This window comes from Takifugu flavidus, chromosome 21, assembly GCF_003711565.1.
Source record: "Takifugu flavidus isolate HTHZ2018 chromosome 21, ASM371156v2, whole genome shotgun sequence".
Lineage (NCBI taxonomy): Eukaryota > Metazoa > Chordata > Actinopteri > Tetraodontiformes > Tetraodontidae > Takifugu > Takifugu flavidus.
In genome coordinates this window covers 6,223,719-6,248,893 of record NC_079540.1, presented here as the reverse complement: position 1 = coordinate 6,248,893, position 25,175 = coordinate 6,223,719, and the positions used below count along the sequence as shown (strand labels likewise).

The window sequence follows — 25,175 nt, the reverse complement described above, 5'->3', positions numbered from 1 at the left end:
CATGCTAACTAACGTCTCTGACACACGATACAGCAGTAATTCGTAAAGTTCCGGCCTGTTTTTCCCTCCAGAAGGGATCAGAAACGTCACGTTGAGACGATGCCCCGACCGCTCTCCGGCCGCTGACCCTCTGCCGCAGCAACGGGTCGGTTAGCTTGAGGGATCCATTAAAGATGGACGCCGCGGTTATCGTTGGGACTTGACTAATTTGCCCGATTGTTGCCTCTTTTATGGTTCCCGCTCCGTCTGAGCTTCACGCCTCGACGCGGGGAATTTCGTGATTATCGCCCGGCTTTTATGGCTAATCCGAACCTGGGCGAGAGTTTCCTCCCGACATTAAATGTATTTATGCGCTCATTAGGCAATCTGTGATGAGGAGGGAAACACTCCAGCGGTGCTCTGAAATAAATCAGCCTCTTCACAGATTTAGAAACACCTCTGGATGCTGCATGTAGCCTAGTTTCCCAATAAAATAATAACTTAAAATCTTTCATTAGCATGTGCTCGGCGTTCTCCTGCCGCTCCCGCCCGATCGCTAATTAGCATGTGCTAATAATAAACACTCCTGTGTATGGCGGCGAGATGATTGCGATCAACTCGGGGTCCTTAAATCCCACCCAGTTGCACTCAGGCAGGGATCAATCTGCCCGTGTTTCATTTAAAAACAGGAAAGTGTGGCTGCGCCTCCCAACATCAGCATCACGTCAGGGGACGCTCGGGGATCTGAATCGAGGTCAGTAAGCAGCAGCGTGATGCGGGGCGACGCACCCCCCCCCGGGGTCCCCTCGGTCCCAGCCCGCACGCCGTTCCCCAGCTGATGGATTGGGATTGGCGCCGGCGTCACGCCCAGCTGGGGTTACACACTCCTGGCGGGGATTAGCGCCGCTCAGGTGGGATTGTTCACGTGTCCGCGCGCTCCGGTCAAAAGGCTGAAATGGGCCAAAGAATTCTGGGAGAACTGGAGCTGTTTTAGTTTATCCATCAATAATTTAGGTGCCACTCGCTAACAGGTCGTTTATAACGGCAACTTTTTTTGTGTCGGACTGAAAAATCTCCTCAGCTTTTAAGTAATTAGCGCTCAGTGTTGAAGCTAAAAGAACGCTCAGGAGATTTAGCGCTCTCCAGCGCGCAGCGGGATGATATTTCATCGAGGAAAAGACGGAACAGAGATTTCATTTGTCAGAAAATCACATGTTTGGATGTGAAGTCCTGCTCAGATGTTTTTAACAAGGTCAGAGGTCACTTTCACAGCCCAAATGGTGCCCTCTGGGGCTTCCAGGGTGTCCTTGAAACATCGCTAAGCACCCTCAGCCTGAAGCTAAGCCCAGCTAGCATCATCTTTATGTCGCAGTTGTGTCAAGCACGGACAAAAAGTTTGTTTCCTTCATCCTCACTTTAATTTGTTCCCATTATGATCAATAATGTTCCTGAGTTCTGAGGAAAGGACGCCAGTTTCAACAACACAGGTCAGATTTCCGTGAATATTTCAACGTGCGAGTCCATAAAACGAGCCGAATGGCTTCCATTAGTCACATGACATAAATATTAAATGAAATTTCTCTGCAGCTCAACGCGTCGATGCATCTCTGTCTGAACTCCCTGAGCCGCGGGGTTGCTAACGGCTTCGTTTAGCACTGACAGACGGGACCCGTGAGGTCAAAGGTCAGGAGCCGAACTGTTGGCGGAACAAGGACGCAGAAACAGAAGCCTTTCCGTTCGGTGGAGCCGGTCGTCGGCGGCAACGGCAGCCTCTGACAAAGTTTCTCTGCTGTTTGAAAGACTGAACGCGCTGGAATTCTACCAGCTTGACCCCCCCTCCCCCCCCCTCCCTCCCCACCAACACACACACATGTGCAGACGCCCAAACACACAGAAATCACACATTCCAGCGTCCCCATTAGCAATTCATGAGCGGCGTCTCATTAGACGTTAAGTTTTACCACAGGCCTCTGAAGTACGTGGCTGGAGCGCTTATTAATATTTCATCGTCTCCCATTGAGGAGCTAAAAACGAAGCCGACCCGCTTCCGCTACAAAGTGACTCGCGCGCCTCTTTCTTTATTTCTCATCTTCTCTTCACCCCCTCTCCTCTGCCTCCCCGTCAGACTTCCTCGCTCCTCTCTTCTCCTCGCCGCCGCCGCTCGCTCCCTTCAGCTTCCTCGCCTCCGATCCTCCTCTGCCACGCAGACCTTAACTCAAGCTGACTTAATTGGGCTGTCTTTGTTCTGGGAAGTGTGGGCTTACCTTCCACTCCTACCCGGCACGCAGGCGGGAAAAGTAGGAAGTGATGGAAGGAGGGATGAAAAACCTGAGTGAGGAGTTCTCCTGCCATCAGTGTGGGGGGAGGGAGAGAGAGGGAGAGAGAGAGAGAGAGAGGGAGAGTGTGTGTGTGTGTTGTGTGTGTGTGTGGGGGGGGGGGTCTCGAGGGTTCATACGGTGTGTCTGTCAGACTGGCAGACAGGAGCCTTGCCCCCGAAACAAACCCATGCATGAATAAGTCAATAAAGCCACGTCTGTGTGTGCGTGTGTGCGCTCGTGTGTGTGTGTGTGTGTGTGTGTGTGTGTGTGTGTGTGTGTGTGTGTGTGTGTGTGTGTGACGGTGAAAGAGGGAGAATCAAGTGAAGACGCTTCTCGTTTCCCAGCGTCTGTAACAATGACGCCACATTCCCAAAACTCCTACGAGGGCTCAGCGAACGCCTCACACTGAGACCCGGATGAACCCAAAAGTGGAGCTGAACCCACCCTACACTCCCCACACCCCCTCATACACCCCCCACACCCCCTCATACACTCCCCCACCCATACACCCCCCATACACCCCCCCACCTCCAGAAAGAATCTGAGCTTTATCTACACCAGCTTTGTCTTCAGCTGCGACCCAGACCAGCTAGCATCCTCTCAGGCAATGAAACTGCTTCATGTTAGCGACAGTTTAGCTCTGCTGCAGTCTTTCCCAGCAGCCACTGGGGCCGAGGCGGGGGCCCGGACCCTCCCCCCGACGGGTCACAGAGTTCACTGCCGTGCGCCTGAACCCGAGCAGCTAAAGCCGCAGGTGAAGGTGAGCAGGGAGTCTGAGGAACCATCTATTCATGATGCCTTGATGACATCTGCGCCTGTTCTCCCACTGGACCTGAACGCACCACGCTGCGGCGCTCCCACGGCGTGACGGCGCTCCCACGGCATGGCGGCGGTCCACGTGGTTCCGTAATCAGACCCTGATCCAAAGTCCTGGTGAGAGGTGGAAGAGTTTATTACAGCTGCCGATGTGAAGCCCTCCGCCTCGTCACTGAAGGGAGGTTTAATGAGAGGAGGATAAATGAGTGTGTGTGTGTGGATGTGGGTGTGGGTGTGTGGTGTGTGTGTGTGTGTGTGGTGTGTGTGTGTGGGGGGGGGGGGGGCAGCAACAAAGGAAAAGAAACAGAGGACGGAAGTAATCCCGTGTCCTTGGAAGCCCATCAGGCTCGTTTGAGTTGAAGCCTCTTGCAGCCTCATATGACCTCCTCCTCTTCCTCCCCTTCCTCTTCCTCATCTTCCTCCTTTCCCCTCCTCTCCCCCCTCCTCCTCCCCCTCTCCCTCCTCCCCCTCCTCTCCCTCTTCCTCCTCTTCCTCTCTCTCCTCCTCTTCCTCCCCCTCCTCTTCCTTCTCTCCCCCCTCCTCTTCCTTCTCTCCCCCCTCCTCTTCCCCCTCCTCCTCCCCCTCCTCTTCCTCCTCCTCTTCCTCCCCCTCCTCCCCCTCCTCTCCCTCCCCCTCCTCTTCCTCCCTCTTCCCCTCCTCTTCCTCCTCCTCCTCCCTCCTCCCCCTCCTCTCCCTCCTCCCCCTCCTCTTCCTCCTCTTCCTCTCCCTCTCACCCAAGATGACCCTAGTCTGTCACAGATCTACACTGTTGACAGTCAATAAAATGTGCTAGAAGTCCCTAAATGACCAGATAACGACCCTTTGATCAGAGCAGCTGGCTCAACGAGGTGGAGGGGGCGGGGCCAATCTGAATCCTAATCCTGACCCCTGACCCTTCCTGGGAGGGACCATGACAGGGGCGCGTTTCTCAAAGATGTTGGCAGATGCTGATTGCTGTTTCCTGCTCTAACCTTAAATGTAGCATTAGCATCGTTGTTTGTTGCCCCGGCAACATCTGATCAGTGAGGTGAAGGAGTCATGTGACCAACCCCCCCCTCACCCCAGAGCGCGACCTTCTGGCTCAGAAACTGGCGCCAAAGTGGGAAAGACTGTGAGAGTGAGGGAGTGGAGTTGTTGTCTGGGTGTAGCTGTGTGGCTACCTTCCACCTTGATTTGTTTCCTCCAGCCTCTCACTCCTCACGTCGCTGTTTCCTCGCGGCGCCTCTCTGCTCGTCTGCCATGGTCACGTCTCACGGGGGGAAGACAGTTGGCAGGATGCAGGCTGGCTGCCATGGTAACAGGAACCCTCCCTCTCCCCAAGGTCTCCTTAGCAACTAGTAGCTTGGCATTGTAGTAATGAGCTGGCCCAGCATGCCACACTAGTGAAGCACAAGATGTGTGTGTGTGTGTGTGTGTGTGTGTGGTGTGTGTGTGTGTGTGTGTGTGTGCGTGTGTGTGTGTGTGTGTGTGTGATATTCACACTGTCAGAGTGAGACCGACTTCTGCTGGGGTTTAATATAGGATGAGAAGTTGCGGTGAATTGATACAGGCTGTGTGTGTGTGTGTGTTGTGTGTGTGTGTGTGTGTGTGTGTGTGTTTCCACAGCACAGGACAGATCTGTTGTAACGGTGACAGACACAAGTCTGGCGTTGCTCCACGTGTTTTGGTGCACTTTTGTGTTCAGTAACAACAAACATGCTGTCACTTATGTATATTTTTAAACACCAATTCCGTCTTCCATCACATTTTAAATGCTAAATTTTCGCCCAGCAAGAACAATAATGCTATCACGTCACGCTCGTTGTAAATTTGCGATATCGCCGATGCGCTCAGCAATGCGGAAGCGAGTGAAATCGATAATGCTAATGTGGCTAATAGAGATTAGCATTATTTTATGCGTCGGTGATTAAGAAGCAGCTGCAAAACTCATCAATCAATCGATGACCTCATGCACCACCGTTAGCAATAGCTGCTAAACAGCACTGCCATATATTAAAGACTAACGTTAGCCACACGCTAAAAGATAAACCGCGGTTTAGCCTGAATGCTAAGTAGCGCGGCCATAGCGGGGGAGAGAGATTTAATGGACTGGTTTTGAGGCAAAGAAAAGGCGGCGTTCCTTCTTGGATCGGGTTTCTCCTGACGTGGGCGGCGCCTCGGCGGCGGACGGAGGTGACAGCTGAGCGTGGAGCTCCTCCGGGGCTGCGACGGCAGGTGTGATCAGGACTGTTTCCCAGCTTCTCCCGCGGCTCCCACAGGCGTCATGACGCCCCGCCTTGGGTGTGAGAGCCCCTCGAGGAGGGACAGAAGTCACAGCAGTGGAGGTGGCTGTAGCGAGGGGGGGGGGGTCACGGGACCGGGAGCCGAAACATCAAATGTGAGGAGGACGCAGTGGGATTGAGCAGAAAACCCGCCGTCAGCGTTCTGCTCTCTGTTTTTCCTAAAGTTAGCGCTAGCCCAGGACGCAGCGGAGGCTTTCCCCCGCAGTCCCGGTGATGTAAGAGCAGGAAGGAAGCAGCACTCGTGACTCCGGGTTCATCACCATTAGAGCCGGCCTGAGGTCTGGGCCTCTCTGGCACGCACCGAGGATTTTCCGATCCCCTGCACTGCGTTCAGATGCTCGTTAATCTGCCGGCTCTATTTTTATCTGCCCTCTCTTCCCGCCCCCGGGCTCTCTGCCTTCACTCGGTTCCTCATGGCCGTCCGCCGAGGGAGCACCTTCCCCGTCCGTCCGGCAGCTCCAATTAAAGGCCTCTCTGCTGGGGATGGGGCTCGCTGTCCGCCTCTGCCCCCCCAGGCTATCTTCCTGTCTACCTTTTCTCAGGTAGCCCCAAACGATGCCTCGCTCCCCACCCGCCCGCTTCTCCCCGCCGAGCTCCTGGAGCTCCACAGGGAGGAGGGCGAGCGAAAGGCCTTCTGTCGCCCGGGGGCCGGCTCTGGTCCCTGAGCTGCACTTTGAGGAGAAGCTAACTGGTGCAACGTTCAGGAGGTGGCCTTTGCACGAGCGGCTTGAAATGCTAACAGCGATCACAGGCGCCGCTAAACCCGCGAGCGGGACGACCAAACAACCGGGATTCCTCAGAACGGGTGCGTTTGTTTCACCTTCAGGGAGCAGCTTTTCCGCCGGGGTCTTCGGCGGTGCGTTTTGTTAGCGCGGCGGACGTGGGTGATGGATGACGCTCCGGAACGCTGCCACCATTGGCCCGAAAAGTCTCCCTGATTGGACGAAATTGCGAGGTTGTGCAGAATTCACAGCAATTGATGGCGCTTCGGCGTGTTGTCGCAGCGTCGCCTGATAAATTATTAACGCCGCGCACAGCAAAACACCAAAGTCTTTAGACGACGCTTCTTTATGCGCGGCTTAAACGAGCTACGTGTCTTAAAACAGCCACTTTCTGGCGGCGCAGTAAATAAAACACGTTTAAAAGGACGTCCTGACTGGGGCTGTGCCGCCTCTGGCCTCCAGCACAACGGCGCTATTGTTGTTTCCGGAGTGTTCCTCGCCACGCCGGATTCCACTGGATGCTCTGACCTATTATTTCCCTCCGAAACAGAATAGCATCTGTCTTATTTTCCCAGCTTAGCCGGCGCTCCAACTCCGCATGCTCGCACCTTCTCCAACCCCATTAATCCCTCAGCCTCCCACTCCTTTATTTCCCTTCAAAGAGACAAGCGCTGCCTGTGACATCAGTCACAGGAAGTGAATCTTTAGCGTTGACTAATTTCCATCGATTGCCTCCAGACAGGCTTAGCAGACGAGACCCATTCCCACACAGCCTGGCTGCTCTCATTTAAGTCTCCCCGCCTGCAGAAAAGGCTCCACAATGAACGCAGTCAGCGCTTTTATCCCCCCCCCCACTCCTGCTTATTATCAAATAAATGCAGAGCGTAGAGAGATACCCATTGACAGGGCCGTGCATAATGACTCCTGGCTGTGTGAAATGGATTATTAAATAATGGTTGAGCGGGGGGAGGGACCGCTCCGCCCGTCCCCGCGCCGCTCGGCCGGACCGCGTCCAGCGGAGTTCCGCACGGATTTTGGAGCGCCCCTCCTCCCGGAGCCGCTCTGGAATGTGTCATAAATTAACGGAGGGCGTCTTGCAATGTGGAGCGGGAAGCTCTTGGAAATCCAGTACATGATGTTCCGGAGATCCCCCCCCCGCCAGGAGAAGGACAGCCTCCACCATTTACAACCTCAGTTCCTGCTTAGCATCCAGTTAGCATTGTTGCCTAATATGAAGAGTACAAGCTAACAGCCGAGCATTTAGCATGTAGCCAATGAGCAGAGACACGCGTCACACGTCCCAAATCCACATTTAGGTTGAAACCTTCTAAAGCAAAGAATGATTTTTTGCGTTACGATGAGTTTGATTTGATGTTGGAAAATACTGGTTTTCAAAAATTTACAGGGAATTTTACACTAAAGATGTGTCTCAGTGGAGCTGAGACGTGTTTTTCAGGTTTATGGAGCGATGAAACGCACTCCTAAAGTTCCCCCTGTAAAGCTCCACAAACAATGATTTTAAATCTGGATGATCCCAGCGTTTATGTTGTTGTTCTGTAAATACCCGCAAATCTACGCATATTTAATGAGCTCGCCTCCGATTTGCATATTCACTGAAGTCATTTAAAAAATGTGACGGGCACGTTTAACGGTCACCTCTCTCCCCCTGGTGACAAACGATTCCAGCACGTTTTGCTTCGTTAAAACTGGTGAATCGACATCTTTTTGAAAAACGGCGAAGAGTAAAAGTGTCTCCGCACCAGAGGAGCTTAAACGGTCTATAAAGCCCAAGCTGAGCGGCGGCGTGGAGCGTGCGCCGACCGCCGCTGTGGCTGGGGCAATAAGTCTGTCTGAGACAGAAGGTGAAAAGGTCTCAAGCTCCTTAACGGTAGATTAAGGAGCAGCTTGATCAAGGCGTCTTAAGTGCTTCATTTCAGAATCAGGATCAATAGCCACTAAGAAGAATTGAGCAAGGGGCTCAGGCAGGTAGCGCTGATTGAATAGAGGCTAATGACTTCTCAGAAGCTCTGAACACCAGAGGAATGAATCAAACTGGACAGAACATCCGCGCCAGCTTCCATTAAACTTATTTATATAAATGGCAACCAGCCCTGATTCCGCCAGTCGTCACGTAGCTTCACGTTGCCTGAACGCTAGCATGCTAGCGCGCTACTCCCCGTGTATAAACATGTTTTCCAAGGAGGGCAGGAACAACAGCGTGGCGTGACGCGGCCGGGGTCAATCCGGATGTGTTTTCAAGACCCGGGGACTAAAAAAACAACCTGCGCTTGTTTTTCTTGACTCGCAATCAACGTCCGACCAATTATGTCCGTCGGTGCAATCGCCATGATCCGACCAATCCCCACCCTGTCGCCGTGGTTTCAGGGTGAAACCCAGCTGAGGAGTGCCCAGAATTAACCAGGATTAGCCCTGGATTGTCAGGGATTACTCAGGCTGGAGAGGGATTAAGTATGATTGCCAGTTTGGCAATGAGGTTGGGGGGGGGGGGGGGCTACGTGCGTGGCAGCGTGTGCACGAGTGCAAGTTGAGATGACAAAAACATTGCGCGTGTTTCAATTTCTGCGTTTTCTGTGACGGGAGCAACAAGATGTTGTTCTCGGCTCATTCAGAGAGTCCTCAGGAAGAGACGGGGAGAATAAAGGGCTACCGGGGGCTACGTCGCCGCCGTTGCTACGCAACGCAAACGGGATCATTTGCAACGGATGTAATTAGTTACCCACCTAACCCAGACTAAAAAGGGACAAGAGGTTTTAGACTCGAACGAGTCCAGTAGATGACCATCGCTCCTTTGATAGCAGGAGGACTTGAGGACAACGGGAGGTTTGGACACCCTGGACCCCCCCATTTCAGCCTGGACCCCCCCATTTCAGCCTGGACCCCCCCATTTCAGCCTCTCGCTCCCAGTATAACCAGTCCATTTAGCCATATTATCGTGGTGTGCTTGATTCACATCACTGTGTTTCCTTGCATAGCTGCTAGCTTACTTCCATTCAAATCCATTATTTATTATGTGTTTCACTCGTCGGTAACCCGTCAGCCCGGGCGCCTGTGAGTGTGTGGCAGCAGCGGCGCGTCAGGGTGCGGCTCCCTGCCGCCTTTGTGTGCGTGATGAGATCCAGAAGTGGACCTGGATACGGTGAGTCTGGTCCCGGTGGAAGCAGAGGAGGGCGGATGTGAGGACAGATGCAGCTGCCGCCGTCCATCTCCTCCTGCGGTGGACAGACGGTGAAAGGGTGACAGCGAAGGGACCGGCCTCCTCCTGACAACTGAATAAATACGCCAGGGCAGGGCGGGGTCTTCAGAGCTGGGGCTGATGGGGGGGGGGGGGGGGGTGGCAGCAAAGTTTCAGCCACTAAAGTTGGACTTTAAAACCGTCTGATCTGGCGCCTGTCTGGCACGCTAACATCATTAACGTCCGCTAACAGTTGTGAAAACACAATTTCCCCCCCCGAAACTGTCGATTAGCTGGTTTGATACTTTGATTTTTAAAACGGGCGTGACGGCTTCTGTCAGAAGTTTCGCAGTGATGTTTCCTGTCACATTAGCCAACAAATATTTGGTGCTGGCTAATGATGGTTTTCTGATGTCCTGCCTGTAGCTGTTGTACAAGCTAGCCAAGATGTACATACCTGACCAGGCTTTATCATTTACGAGATGGGAGTGAGGGCCAAAAGCTTTACAGTATATTCAACCTCTACGGATACATTAGCACACTAATTAGCTTACCACCTGCACCCTATGTTGCTGTTAATAGACCTCTTAGCCAAATTAAGTCACTCTTTTAATAATGAACCTTAATGTATAAATCTACCATATGGCACTTGCAGAAGAAGGAAAAAAAAAGTTCACTCTTAGTTCATGCTAATAGCACAGCTATGACAACCTCTCAAAGTGCTTAGCTACTAAGGTTTCTGCAGAAGCAGATAGTAAAATTCGCACCTTGAACACAATCAAAGATGCTAATCCTCATTTCACATGTTTCTGATCATTATAATTTACATTTAATAGTTATTTTCCAGATGAACCGCGCACCAGTTAGCTTATCGACAGCTTGTAACCTACATTGATCCTCTAATTCCACCCACGTAATTATGTGTTTTGCCGGGAAAACGTGAAAACTATCCAGCAGGCCTCCGGTCGCTCATCCTCACTCGTCTAATTTGTTTATGATTAATTGGATAATGTCAGATAATGACTAATTAGAAACCATAACAACAACGTCTATCGTGTTATCAGCCATTTTTAGCTTCAAGCTGTCTGTTAGCACTGACTTCCTGGTTGGAACCATTATAGACTTCCTGATTGATGACATCACATGACCAATCACAAGCTGCTGTTGACAAATCACATTTCAATTTCTATGGTAGAAAATGAGTAATAAAAGGTGTAAATATACATCAGTACCAATGAAAACATGGGCGAGGGGTGGAGCTTCTGCATTTCCTGCAGCCTCCCACCAGGGGGAAGGCGGAGCTCCGTCTTTGTTTACTGCGAACCAAAGAAAACGTTGCCTGGAAAATAATTTGGCGGCACCCGTGGAAATAAATAGAAAAAAGAAAAAAAAAACACACAGAGCTGACGGAGATTGGATGAAATTCCATTTCCAGTTTGTGTTCTGGAATAAACGAGCGGATGTCGAACCCTCCTTTGAAGAGACGAAGAGTCCTGGACGATTTTATTTCCTCGTAGAGACAAAAACACCGATTGTTATCATTTACGTCTAAAGCTCAACAGTGTTGCGTTCACTCTCCCTGTGAATTCTTTTTTCTGGGTGTTGTGGGATAATTGCGGTAGTGGTACAGATTCTACTCACACACACACACACACACACACACACACACACACACTGAGTGCTAATCACAGCTTGGTACAGGTAGCGAGACGGTGGGACTGCTGGTGATTGAGGCTCCCCGGTGGATTGGAAGCAGGAATCTGACAGACTCAGATAAAAGGCTGTTTGGAGTTGCCTGCAGCATCAAACAGCATCAGCCGCCTCCCCTCCTCCCCCTTCCTTCGCCCCTCTCCCTCCTTCCCTCTTCACTCTTCTGTTCACCCTCTTTTTGGTTTACTCTGTTGCCATGGATACGCCTAGCTGGAGCCGTCACGCGGAGGAGGAACCTGTCAGGTCGGCTCTCGGATCACCTGACGAGGGTCGCCTCCTCCGGCGGCCTTCTCGGCACGTCGCCGCGGCGCACTCGGGCTGTGATAGCGCGCCGCGGCGACGCCATTGTGTGATTTCAACGACCTGGGGTTTGGGAAGGGGCCCCTCACGAGACCCTCCCTCCTCAACCCAGGCGCCTGCCTGCGAGAGCGGCGTGATTTGAGCGGAGGATGGGGGCGAAATTACCTGTTAGGTGTCACGCCGGGGGGGACGGCTCTGCTTTTTTACATAACGAGAACAGATACGAGACTGATGTGACACCCACTCCAAGCTGAACCCCCCCCCCCCCCCCCCCCCCCATAAACACATTACCTGCTGCGCTTTTCAGACTCGCCCTCGGAACAACAAAGCGCCGCCGCCTCTCTGCGCCGTTAGCCCGTCTGCAGCCATGTGGCTCCGGATCCTGTGCCGACTCCATGGTCGTTTCAACATCAGCCCCCCGCCCACCGAGCAGAAGGCTCATACCTCCTGGATATTCCTTCAAAGTACGGACTTGAAGGTCCTTACTTTGAAGTACTAACATACTTGATGAAATGGGCGGAGCCAGTACACATCAGGGGAAGCTTGGAGCGTACTTGGCGGTGCTGGAACGAAGACATCGCGCAAGAATACAAGTACGGAGAAGTCCCCACGTTGAGATAAGGCTTCTGAGGAGCTAGCTCCAAGGCTAAATCTGACAATAGCCATGGCGATACAGTTGTCATCAGATGGGAAAACAACAAAGAGATAAAACAGAGGGAGGACAAAAGAGCCTGTCTGATTAAAAAAAATCAAATCTCAGCCGTAAACAGCAGAATCGGACTGAACAGTTCAAGGCGGCGGGCGTCGTTGTGAATGAATGAATCACGGAGTGAAAGGGGAGGCTGGAGGTTGTGCGAGATGATGGGAGGATGAATGCAATGCGAGGGGGGAGAGAGAGGGGGAGAATGAGCAATGTCGTGATCAAGAGACACCGGGACACAGGGAGGGAGATGAATGGGGCCGAGAGCAGGAAAATTGGACAGGAGGCGGGGAGTGAATGAAGATGGAGAAGGGCTCCAGATATCAGGAGACAGAGATTGTGAGCTATGTGCAGGTAATAAACAAGGCAGGGATAGATAGATATCTCCAGAGAGGGAGAAGGAAAGTGTGTGGTGGGGCTCGTGGCGGAGAAGGATGAGTCCTCGCCGGCGTCAGAAATATCTCAAGTCTCAATACTGAGTATCTGAAAACTGATCAATGCTACGATCAATTGCAAGGCCTGCAGCTAACAGCTACGCTTGTCACATTTACCTGCAGTTATTTAGGCACTTATTTGTTTGGCCGTTATTATCTCGACAGAAGAAGTCCCTTTTTTTGGTCTCCACTGTCAGAAAACAGTGTAAAATATTCAAGATGACGTCCTCAGTTTCTCTTTTGGTCCCATTAAACGAAGGTGTTTCATCAGCCGTCATATTATCTACAATCTGGTGCCTGATCCACAGATCACCAGATTCTTCTTGGTCCTCTTTTGAATGCTGGATCAGACAGATCCACATCCCGGTCCTCCCACCTGGCCCCTCACCCAGGCCTGGAAGAGGTCCTTGAGAAGGATTTGAAAGCTGAGTTCCTAATTCCAGTCTATTTGAACCAAACCTTTGGTTCAAAACCCCAACCCTAACCAGGGGCCACAGGCTTTAGGAGACCCTACCCGTGGCAGCCTGACCCCAACATGATGCCCCCTGAGGTCAGCGGGGCACAGCGGGGCATCCAACATGACTGTTTTTGGAGGAAATTTGAAATTCCTCTACTGTGACAATACTTGGCAGCGGAGGTTGAGAGGAAGCCGAGGAAATAGAGGTAAAGAAAGAAAGGGCGGGGAGCGAGCGGGTGAGTAACGACACCGGCAGGAAAGATTTGGATGAACATGTTGAATTTAGACTAAGTTGGCCGGCTGAGATGATGCGTATCCCAGCTAAGCTCTCCTCCAGGCGGACTCAGATCTCATCAATTCACTCCAGGTTGGCACCGGCTTCAAATGCTGCTGCCGAGGACGGGATTAGTTACACAGTCATCACCAAGACACTTAAACAAGGGTCTAGAGGGGCCCAAACCCCCTCCCAAATACCCTCAGCAGCACCATCCCTCCTGGCTCCTCCCACAGAAATGGCAGGTCTGTTGACTCTTGTGCACCTTTCACTCACTCAGATGAGGTCGGCAGCTCATACGTTCACAACTGGATTTACTTTTCTTAAGTCCTTTATGGAAGAGGATTAGGAAAAAGAAACAACTATGTTCTATCCTAGAGGAGTATGGTTTAGGTCCATGAGCCACACCCCTTTAAGGCTTCTAACGGGAGGAGTCCGTGCTGAGGATAGCTGCTGCGGCTTCTTCTGCTTCACTTTTAAAGGTGTTGAATAAACATGTCCACCTCTTTTCTCGCTCTGCCTTATTCCTTTTTTCTTCATTTTGGTGTTGTGGCCCAGCCCCTCCCCTCGCTCTCCTTCTGGATCTCAGGCTCCAATATTTGGAGGCTTCGCTATCGATTGGGGCCGTCTGTGATTGGGTTGCTTCGTGTGATTCATTTCTGTAACCTTGGTGATGGTTTGATGTGGAGCCTGCATCCATGTCCGTATTATGACTCAGTGAGCGAGTGCAGAGAGGGGAGGCTGGTCAGGGGAGCTATCGATTGGTCCTTCACTCTCCCTGCCCTCTCTGCTCTCCCTCTTCTTCTTTATCTATCTTTTTCCCCCACTCACTGAGCAGCCTTGATGGTTTAAACCGTAATTTGAAATGAGTTTGTGTTCTGAAGAAATGATTATTTAACCCTGAATGTCCCCTTGGGTGTTAATGTCTCTCTTTTTTTGTCCTCCCTCCCATTGTCTCCCTCTCCTCTATCTCTGTCTGTCCAGAACTCAATCAGACACAACCTGTCCCTGCACAGTCGCTTCATCCGGGTCCAAAACGAGGGCACCGGGAAGAGTTCCTGGTGGATGCTGAACCCAGAAGGAGGAAAAATCGGAAAGGGGCCGCGACGACGTGCGGCATCCATAGACAACGGCACCCGCTACCTGAAGACAAAGGGCCGCATCAGTCGAAAGCGAGCTGGAGCAATGGGCCTCGGACGGGGTCAAGGCCAAGGGGTGGGACCGACAATGCAAGGATCCCCTGAGCATGGCAGCCCTGCCGGGAAAGGTGGTGTGGGCTTGGGAGGTGAGGAGTACGACGCCTGGACAGACCTCCATTCCCGCACCTCGTCCTCTGCCTCCACGCTGAGCGGCTGCCTGTCCCCGATCCTGGCTGAAGCGGAAGCAGATGAGCCGGAGGAGGGAGGACTATCCTGCTCAGCCTCCCCACGGTTGTACCCCAGCCCCACCAGCACCCGCTCTCCGGCCCTGGGCACTGGGGGTCACTGTCCCACTGTGGAACTGCCCCAACTAACTGACCTGACTGGGGCTATCAGCCTAGACGAGAGCGGATACCCGCAGCCGCCACAGATGAAATGCAACAGTTATCCCTATGTGCCTGGGCCCAAGGCGGAGGGCTCCTACTGTGGGCCCAGATACACACAATCCTCCATGGGGATGCTTCAGCATCACACTCCCATGGAGACCATCCAAGAGAACAAGCCAGTCAACTTCCAGCATCCTATAAGGGGCTACTCAGAGAACAATGCCCTGCAGAGTTTGCTGACAGGAGGTCCTCCCTACTGCAGCAAAGACCCAGGGCTGGGTCAAGAACCACACACGCTACTGACACAGGGAAGTACGAGTGTTCACAGCCCACAGGGCCACAATCAGAACCGCGGCCACAATCACAGCCAAGAGCATGCTCATAATCCTGGTCTACACAACGGCTCCCTTCACGACCAGAACACGACCCATAATCAGGGTCACAAACACCAAGCTAGCCTTGACTACAGCCACAGTCACAAGCCCCGTCTGGCCCACGACTACGGTCCGAGTCACGATCACGGTCACAGTACTAAAGTCAACGCCAGCCACGATCACAACCCTCACTCCAACCAGACCCACATGCACAACCACAATCCTCACAGCTCTCACAACCCTATGCACAGCGGGCCTCACTCTCAAGCCCTGTCTCCACGGGTCAGCACCGACATCCTGCAACCCTACAGCCTCAAGACATCCAACCACTACGGCCCCCGGCCTCACCTCCCCACATCACCGTCCCTGCCTCCCAACCCCGCTGGTGTCATGGATGTTCCGCAGGATCCTTGCCGCCTAGCGTCCGCGCCTCACCCTCGTCACCAGCCTTACCCGGGAGCTCATCACCAGGCCGTGACTGACTCCTGGCATGGTTACTTCCACAACAACCACCAGCCGGGGAACAACAGTTACCAGGGGCAACAGCACAACTCCCAGCTCAGAATGGCGGCCAGCGTGGAGATGGAGAATATCTCCCACAGCCTGGACTGTGATGTGGACTCCATCCTTCTCAGTGACTTTATGGACACAGAGAATATGGAATTCAACTTTGACGGCTCTCTATCCCAAGGCGTTGGCATGGGGATGGGCATGAGTTTTGGGGCTTTTGCTTGCCCTCCACCAGCGCACAGCAACCAGAGCTGGGTGCCAGGGTGAACCCAGGCCGTGGGGACTGAACAGACAGGAGGGCAGAAAGCGCCCCCGCCGGGCCATGCCGCTGGTGGGCTGTACCCTTGGAATGACTGACTGTGATTTTGTTTTTCTCAGACTGTGGGACAAAAATGCGTATTGTCATTTTATTTCCTGGGGACTCCCTATAGTGTCACACCCTGCTCCCCCCAACCCTGTTTATAAAGCCTTCTGTCTCCATATTGAACCTGCCCCTGATTAGCCCCGTCCTAAAGCCCCCTCCCCTCCTTCATGCCCGTCATTTTTTTGTTTGGTCGTTCTCCTCCCAACCTCTTCCTGCTCTAAGCTCTCAAGCACTTTACATCATCCTCTAAACACAGATGCAGTAACAGAAGAACAGGCGAACTCGCGCCGTGTGTTGGCTTAAGTTGAAAGTATGCAATCCAATTTCCAGTGTTATCTCCTCGGAGGAGGGGGGGGGGGGGGGGGGGGGGGGGTTGTTGTTTTTGACCTGAGAACATGATCAAACAGCTGCATAAATATCTTTCAGCGTGGAGGTGCTTTCAGATTGTGGGTTAAAAAGCAGGCAAGCCTTTGAGGTTCGGGGATGAATTTAAATAATAGGTTTAAGGGAGAGAACCTGGAGCTAACGCGGATGGGGAGGGACGGCAGAAAAACCTCGGGTCAGTGTGACACCCGCCTGGTTCGAGCTACACGACTCTATGCCAGTGAGCTGAGGTCATTGAGATCTTTCTAACGAGCTAAATAGACGAATTTTCTGCCGTAGAGTCACTTTGCTGAGCGGGAAATGCAGAGTAGCGAGGTGGGCCGATGACTTTGAGAGTGGTGTAGTTTGAACCTGGCTGTAGTCCCACTGTGGACGACGGCGCTTCCTGTAGCAGGAGGACAGTCATCCATCAGGCAACCATCAACACCACTCCATTGAAATGCAACATCCTTTCTTTAATCTCCAAAGTAATGCCAGAGTGATGCATCACTATTGCAAATCTAATGCGCCACTCTGTGTTGTTTCAACCCCCCCTGACTCCGGACACACTGGCTTAATGTGTTTTGGCGAAAGTGATGATTAAAGTCACTCTGCACTAAATGGGGGAGGGATTGAAAGGGGTTGTGTTTGGGGGGGGGGGGGGGCTTTGAGGAGAGGAGATAGGAGAGGAGAAATGCAAATATTCCCTCTGTGCCTCTTCCTCTCCATTTTGTGGATTTATGTAGCTTTCCTTGTAATGAAATAAGCAACGATCAGAGGCTGCTGTACATCCCGAGCAGCTCCCTGATTGGCCCGCCTCCGCGTGGCACCTTCGCCGGCTGACCCCGCAACAGCTTAGCGTGCGGCCGCGGTCAGGCCCGGATTGTTGATGGAGCCGCCTCCTCCGGACCCCGAGCAACCCCGTCTAATTCGCCGACGCCCGGGTTCGGGCCCGCCGCTTGCGTCTCCCCTGCGAACCGCACACGGATGAACACTGTCAGCAGATTACTATTTGGTGCTATCTCCGTTTCCCAGACACCCTCCTATCGCGCCGCCCCATCCCGAGGTTACTCAGAGGGTAAACAAGAGTAATTAACCGCCAAACAAGATGGATGATTTATGCAAGTGTGTGTATTCGCTCATCGGAGCAAAGTCATAATTCTTCCCCCCGCTGCCAAGAACAAGGAGGTGATTTTTGAGAGGTTATGCCCAGCAACAAGGTAAAGAGGCTGGCGAACGTCACGTTTGTGTTGTCCTTCAAGTATCCCCTCCGCCAGCGTCCCCGCCCCCGTCCAGGCCCGTTTTTACGTTGCTCTTGTCTTCTCTTGTGCTCGTTCTGTGGTCGTGCGGTTGTCTTTCCTGTTTCAGCAGTTTGGGTAGGAGCTTTCGTGTGAATCCTCTTTGCTTTTTTACACGTCCGGAGCAGCAAACAAACCAAATCCACATCCCGGCAGCAGCGGTGGCGAGCAGAGGTGGAGGCGGGTGCAGGTTTTTCCAGCCTGGCGGCTTCCTGTGGGATTGGCTGTTTGAGTCAGGCTAAACGTCAAGTGGTGCTCGGCCAGTTCTGACGCGCGCCGACCAGAACGCCGCTTCTTCAACCCCCCCAGATCAAGGACCGCGATGGGTATTTCCACGCACTCTTCTTTTGCTTTCTACTTTAATTTTTTGGTGATTCAAGATGGCCCTTTGTTGTAGTCCAGATGTAATTTGTTCTTTGGCCTCTGTGCACTTGTGTGTCCAGCTTCTCCAGCGTGTGTGTGTGTGTGTGTGTGGGTGTGTGTGTGTGGCCCCTGGTATATGTCCGTGCATTGACGAGTGCAACATACATAATATATACAGTTTATATTTATTGGTTGGGGAGCCAGCTCTGCTCTGACTGCTCGCTGCTCGGTGTTCTCAGTGACAAAGAGGCAGGATTCTATTCCGGTATGATTACATTTCATTCTGTACATAATCTATATTGAGAAAATTGTATTATAATTTTTTGCAAATATCAGTTTCTTTTCTAAAATGATGTATCTGCTCATCTGGTGACTGTAAAATAAATGCAAATAACATCAACAACGGTGCTGCTGTGCGTGTTTCTGTGTTCCGAGGCCACATTTTCAAGGTTTTCCTAAACTTCACAATAAAGTTCTGCATTATAGCCCCTCTTATTTCAAAACTTTGACCCCTGACCCCGAACTGGACCTACACACAAGTCGACCTACGTGGACGACTAAGTGTTTGACAGCACTTAGCTGTCAGAATTCGCTGAGTTTAGAGGGAAACATCAGGGAAAAATCACTTCAAAACCACTCAAATCAAAGCTGCCTTCAACATGAATCATTACCGGTATTTATTTATAATTTTCAGGCAATAATTTTACCTGACGGTTTCTGTTGGCGTACATGTTGTTGTAAAGCCAGTTTAGTGTATTTGTAATAATATCTGTATTTACTGTTGTCGTTTGTTTTCTTCTGTGCTCATCACCCCCCCATGACCTCGGCCTGACAGTTAGCATTGTTAGTTAGCCAGCTTAGCAGTTTGGTGACGGTCGTGTTATTTGTTGAACCATCGACACCTTTTGACCCTGGAAACATGATTAAATACCTGCTGAGGAGAACAGAAGATGGAAGGAAGAGCCTTTGTTTTCCGTGCTTCTTTATATATAAAATGAAGAGTCATCGACATAAAAGAGCTCTGTTTTGTGGGAATCGTGGGAAAATTGATCCCGATAAAAGGCGACTTTACGTAAACAACAAAAAACCAGGAGAAAACGGCTAAATGAGTGAAGCGATGGAGGATGAGATGAATCACATTAGATCCACAACACAAAATCCCCGATGGTGCAGAGAGCAGCAACTTCCTTCTTGGTTCTTACTCATAAAACGCCTCTTTTGTTTCTCAGCTGCGGTGCGTTTAAGAGCCGTTTGAAAGAATTCCCACTTCGTCTCTTTTGACAGTTTCACATGTCTTATTTAAACGCAGAACATTTAAATTAATACACGATTTTACTTTCAATCCCCTGATTTTTGCCTTTTAAATTACATCCAGAATTTTGATATTGAACATGTTCAGGGAGGTGGTGTGCAGAACTGGGCAGAAGTTTGGAGGTTTTTGTGAGGCATTCATGTGTGTGTATGTGTGTGTGTGTGTGTGTGTGTGTGGGGGGGGGGGGGGTGGTGTTCTTGTCTAGCGCCTGTTTAATAAGGCTCGTTAGCAACACAGAGCTTTGGCACAGCTGTGTCCATCCCAGTGGAGTCTTCATCACTGAGGGACTGACTGCATCTGCACCACCCCCCCACCCCCCCACACACACACACCCACAGAGTGTCCTCACCCTCTCACCTCTGTTGATGTGTGTGTGGTGTTAGCCTGAGAGGCTAACACCAAGGTAATGTGTAATTAGCAGCAGCTCACCTGACAAGATGGCTGATCTTTGCACACCTGGGAAGATGGCGGCAGACACCCCCCCTCCTGCCACACAAACACACACACACACACACACACACACACACACACACACACCCCATCAGAGGCCAATAAGAGCTCTGTATCGTCCCTCCTGGCTCCCGGATGCCGGTTGGCTGATCTGCTGTGTGAGACAGGATGCATAATCAGGATGAGCTGCGGCTGCACTCATGCAAATGTGACGCCTGACGTGTCGGAGCTGTGATGGATTTGTTCTGACAGACACGGCGACAGCCTGGTGACAGCAACTTAAGAACCTCCACCCCGTCCCCGCCGCTCCCTCCCGGTGTATATTTACAGCCGGAGCAGCTTCCCGTGCTTCTCCTCGCTGATCTCCTGCGTTGCCTTGTGATCCGGCCGAGGTCGCAGCAGAGATCCTCACAGTAAACGAACGGTGTCGTTTCAGGCCCCAAACGTGCACTTTAACCCTCCATCTGATGGGCTCTAAACCAATAATTGGGTTAAAATTCATCATAATACGTCAGTTTCAATGGTTGATGAACGAAGCCAACAGATTTATCCCTAATTTGACCCTCTGTAACAGTATTTTATGAATTTTTGGAACAAATGACAACTAAAAACCAGCGTGTGTCTGGTTCATCGCTCCGTCAAAGGAATTAAAGATTCCTTTAACTGTTTCTTTGGGTTTTAAAGAGAAAAAAAGAAAAGTTTAGCTGCTCCGACAACCAGAATGGGTTCAGGAATGAGAGCGAGACACTGAGTGTTTTGTCCCTGAACCTCTGGAAAGCACCAGCAGGGACTTTCGGTCCTGCATTCCTCAGTTCCTGCGGCCAAAGTTCCCCTGAAGCCTCCGCTGGTGGAAAACCCCTATTGGCAGAAACCAACCTGCCGAAGCGCTAATTTAGCTCCGTCTCCTCGCGGCTTCGTGTCGAAACAACCGCTGAGGTGATGTTTCCTGCTTTGGTGTCACTTTCAGAAGAGAATTGGAGCTTTTCAGAGGCTCCGGTTGCTGTTTCATCTCCGCTCTGACGGGAAAACGTCCCGTCGCTCATCATTTCCCTCAGCGGCGGCGTTTCCCCGAGGTTGCCGGGACGATGGCCGTCCCTGCAGCCGTGCGCGAGGTGGGCGTTTGATAACCCGCGTCTGCTGCTGTAGTTCAGCTCCTCGTCAGCGACGGTCCGCTCCAGTGAGTCATCAAACCCTATTGTTGCCATGGTTACCCTCTGTTCACACGCGCGCTTGCCTTTATTTCTAATGATGGTCAGAACGAGCTGGAGTCAGGGCCGAACATCCCCAGATCCCCTCTGTTTTTATCTCCTCTGTCCTCCGTAGAGGACGGAGCGCGGCCCCGGCGGTCTCGCCGCCCGGCAACGCGTGGCGATCCGGCCTCGCCGGTCCCCAGCAGGGCCCCGCTGGGACCGGCTGATGGGACTTCCTGCGGTGCTGCACTTTATGGCGGCGGCGGCGGCGGCTCCCCGGGGACCCGGCATCAAAGCTGCCTGCTGCACCGGCGCCGCCAGGATGTGGGTGGAGGTCATCTCCGATGAATTCTGCCTCCTATGTGGGACAACCGCCGTCAGCACGCCGCAAAGACGCTCATTATCAATTCATGGCGCCGCCGAACGCTCCCCGTCCTTTCAGAAAAAAAAAAAAAGAGCTTTAAAGCTCCGCGCGCTCTCTTTTTTCTTTCTCGGGCGTGAATTTCGACAATTCAAACTTCCGCTCAATGACAAGCTGCGAGTCCCACGCCGGAGAAAGGTCCCCTGTGTCTGAGGCATCTAGGCCGCAGCGTCTTTTTGATCAGCGGCTCCGCTCTGAATTCCACAGATCAGAAAGTGGATCAGAGGCTCCCCGGGGACCGCCATTTACGCCCGCCACCGGCGGAGGATAGAGAATGTAATTAAGAGTTTGTTAAGATGCCCAAATTCCTTCTCATTTCCACCCCTCCCCCACCCCTGCCCCCCCCCCCCCCCACCCCCACGCCCGCCGGTCGCTCTGATCTCATCGCAGATTAAACCTCTCGCTCCCTGAGAAGCCGGAGCGGCGGAGGGGAGCGCCATCTCCAGCCACACAGGCTGATTATCTTAAAGAGTAATTAGCCGGCGTGACAATCTCGCAGGCAGAGCGCCGCCGCCATGATGGAGATGGATTATCCTGGCTGGCGCCCCCCCCCCCCCCCCTCACCCCCCCACCAGGACACAATAAAGAGGAGCGTGTGTCACATGTGGGCTAATTACCGGTGTCGCTCACTCTTTATGTGTCTTGGTGTGCTCGTTAGTAATTAATGTTCACGTGAACAGTCAGTCAGTCACTCAGTCAGTCAGTCAGTCAGTCAGACAGACAGACAGACAGACAGACAGACAAACAGTCAGACAGACAGACAAACAGTCAGTCAGTCAGTCAGCCAGCCAGTCAGACAGACAGACAGACAGACAGACAGACAGACAGACAGACAGACAAACAGTCAGTCAGTCAGTCAGCCAGCCAGCCAGTCAGACAGACAGACAGACAGACAGACAGACAAACAGTCAGTCAGTCAGTCAGTCAGTCAGACACTCAGTCAGTCAGTCAGACTCTCAGTCAGTCAGACAGACAGACAGACAGACAGACAGACAGACAGACAGACAGACAGACAGACAGTCAGTCAGTAACAGGCAGAACATCCCGTCTGAGGTGGCTACGCAGCTTTAATTGATCTGGAGCTTTATTGTTCCGGAGGATTAGCAGGTATTTATTTATTACTTTTTACTTTTTTTGTCTATTTCGACGGAAAAGGCTTAAATTGGGATATCGTGGTCATCAATTGGGATATCGTGGTCATCTTCGCCATCTTCGCCATCGTTGCTCTCGCTTGCGCCCACACGCGAAAAAAAAAAGAAAAAGAAAAAAGAAGAGACCTGCGCAATTAGAGGCAGTAATTTAGATAAGTGGGGGCGAATTGCTAACGCTTATCATTGATATTAATTAACACATGAGGACTAATTAAGGCGGTCAGTCTGTAATCTGAGATCCGGACAGACGTTATCGGACCTCTAATTTGATTATTTTGGATCTTCTACGTGACCAGATCTGCTGCTGTCGTCACTTTAACACCAACGCTTCGGTCATGTGACCAGCGGCCGCAGCCAAACGGGTGCTAACTTGTAATTTATGTCGCTTTTAAGGCTTTTGTGGAACTATTTCATATAGTTGAAGCTCCCCAACTGTCATGGAGGTCATCAGCACGGCTGGGGTCAAAGGTCGGGCATGAGCAAAGACTCCTCTAATTACCAACAAAACAACACGACAGTTTATCCTCATCAGCACCTATTAGCTTCTCATGCTAACATGGAAGCAGGAGCCCTTTCCCAGGTGCAGGCTGGTGAACGTCTGGAGTTCGTACTTGGATGTCTGTACTTCCTGCACTCGCTGGCTGGGGTGAAATGCATTGTGGGATACCTCGCTGTCCCCGCAAGGTGCGTCTGACACGCACCCTCGATGAAGTGGGCGGAGCAAGTGCTCATCTGGGGGGACGGGCGTTTCCTCAGAGTGTCCGGCCGCTGGCTGGAAGACAGCGTGTGATCAACACCCAGACGAAGGAACATGAGCGAAGGGGAAGTGTGTGTGTGTGTGTGTGTGTGTGTGTGTGTGTGTGTGTGTGTGTGTGTGTGTGTGTGTGGTGTGTGTGTGTGTGTGTGTTGGGGGGCAGGTAGATTGCATCTATCAGAGACATCATCTCCCTGAAAACACTGTCCGCCTCTGGACTCCACTCTCTTATTTCTTTTTTAAGGGCAGCAATTCTCTGCAATTCCCGAGGTGTCAGCCGCCGCTGTCATATCGCCGCCGCTCCGCCATCCCGGCTCGCCGAGCCCGAGGAGCGGGGAGTGAAGCCGAGCCAGGCGATAGACATCTCATTACACTTTTATGTGCTGCTAACCGCCGGCTGGTCAAAGCCGGGCCCGATCCAGCCGCCTGCCGGCCCAGAGGCGGCCGCTCCGCTCGTCTCCACGCGTTAATTAATTTCCTGACACGTCGGTCCTCGCGGTTCCCTGCAGCCGCCGCGTCTGTTCTCCATCCCGTGGCTCTTCCCAGATCAAACGGCGAGATGTTTCGACACCGGAGCGAAGCGCTAACTCGCTAGCCCCGGCCCGGCTTCAGCGGGACCCGACACGAGAGTCTGGGCGCAGAGGCAGGCTCAATCTTCCCCCGCTGGCCTCCAGCAGCAGGCCGGGCATATGGCTGATGCACCGTTTATGTGCCGGGGGGGACGCCTGGGGGGGGCAGCGCTTCTCCCGCCTCTGGAGAAACAGGTGGTGCAGAACAGCTGCAGGATGAGGAATGTTCTTCTCTCGAAGCAGAACACTCAGACATACGTTCGTTTAAGCATTAACCTTTTATGTTTTACGCTTTTGGAGGTAAAGCCGTTTCGTTCCTGCAGAGGAACCAGCTAACAAGCTCGGAGCGACGCGGAAAACCGCCAGGAAGCAGCGGTGCGAGGCTAGCTAGGCGCGAGGCTAGCTAGGCGCGAGGCTAGCTAGGCGCGAGGCTAGCTAGGTCTTCACCGTCTTCTCGCTCGTCTCTACCAGGAGGAAAATGGGCAGCAGAAATGATGAGTTCCTCCTCTTTTCCTTGAGTTTTGTCAGATTTCGACCTGCTTTATCACAAACCTAAAAAAAGAGCGACACGTGCTCGTTTCCTGCCTTGAAAGGAGTTCTAAATATAGCTCTGAAGATGAAGGAAAGAGGGATGAAACGCGCCTCTGCGGCTAATAACCGAGGATCTTTGTGTAAAATTGTTGAGCGGCGTCCATCTCGTCCCTCGTCTCTGGCGACAACATCCTCCTCCGAGGGTGCTATGGGGATCCTGTCGCCGTGGTTACGGCGGGAGCGGTAGCTGAGCCGGGGCCACCTGAAGACCGGGGAGGGGTCAGCGTCGGTGTCGCCTCGCTACCTCTGATCTGATCTGACATCAGTCCTGACACGACCAGTTTAGTGTTCAGGAGACTTTTTAGCAGCGCGCTAATTTTAGCAGAAATGGATATTTACCAATTATCATGTAATAACAAACGTGTTAATAAAGTTAATTAGATATTCATCCTATTCCCGTTTCTGTAAAGATTCAACCTTCATCAAAACATAAATCCTTAAAATGAGGCTTGTAAAAATGATAATTACAGATTTGTCTGCATCCGTTATGCTATATTTATTATTATTATTATTATTTAACTCATTCCACACCTGTTTAACAGCCTCTTCTCTAGTCTTCCAGGTGCTATTTCATTTTTTTTCATCCGAGTTTTAAACGTCTCCTTTTGGCCGAAGTCGTGATCGTCAACGCCCTTTGAGAACAGTTCAGAAGAATCAGAATCAGAATCAGGTTTATTGCCATTGTTCATGTAATACACAGTATTACACAAACTAGGAATGTGTCATGGTGTGACGCTGCGACAATCAACATAAAG

General features: G+C 52.0%; 1 protein-coding gene across 1 annotated transcript in view; it reads left to right on the top strand.

Annotated features, from left to right (window-relative positions):
• The window catches only part of foxo6b (forkhead box O6 b), a 29,035-nt gene extending 10,650 nt beyond the window's left edge, over positions 1-18,385 (top strand). Inside the window, exon 2 of the mRNA XM_057020389.1 lies at positions 14,170-18,385. Within this exon, the coding sequence (XP_056876369.1) occupies positions 14,170-15,861 (1,692 nt within the window). The 3' untranslated portion in view covers positions 15,862-18,385. The remainder of the gene's footprint in view (positions 1-14,169) is intronic.
• Positions 18,386-25,175: the final 6,790 nt, after the last annotated feature.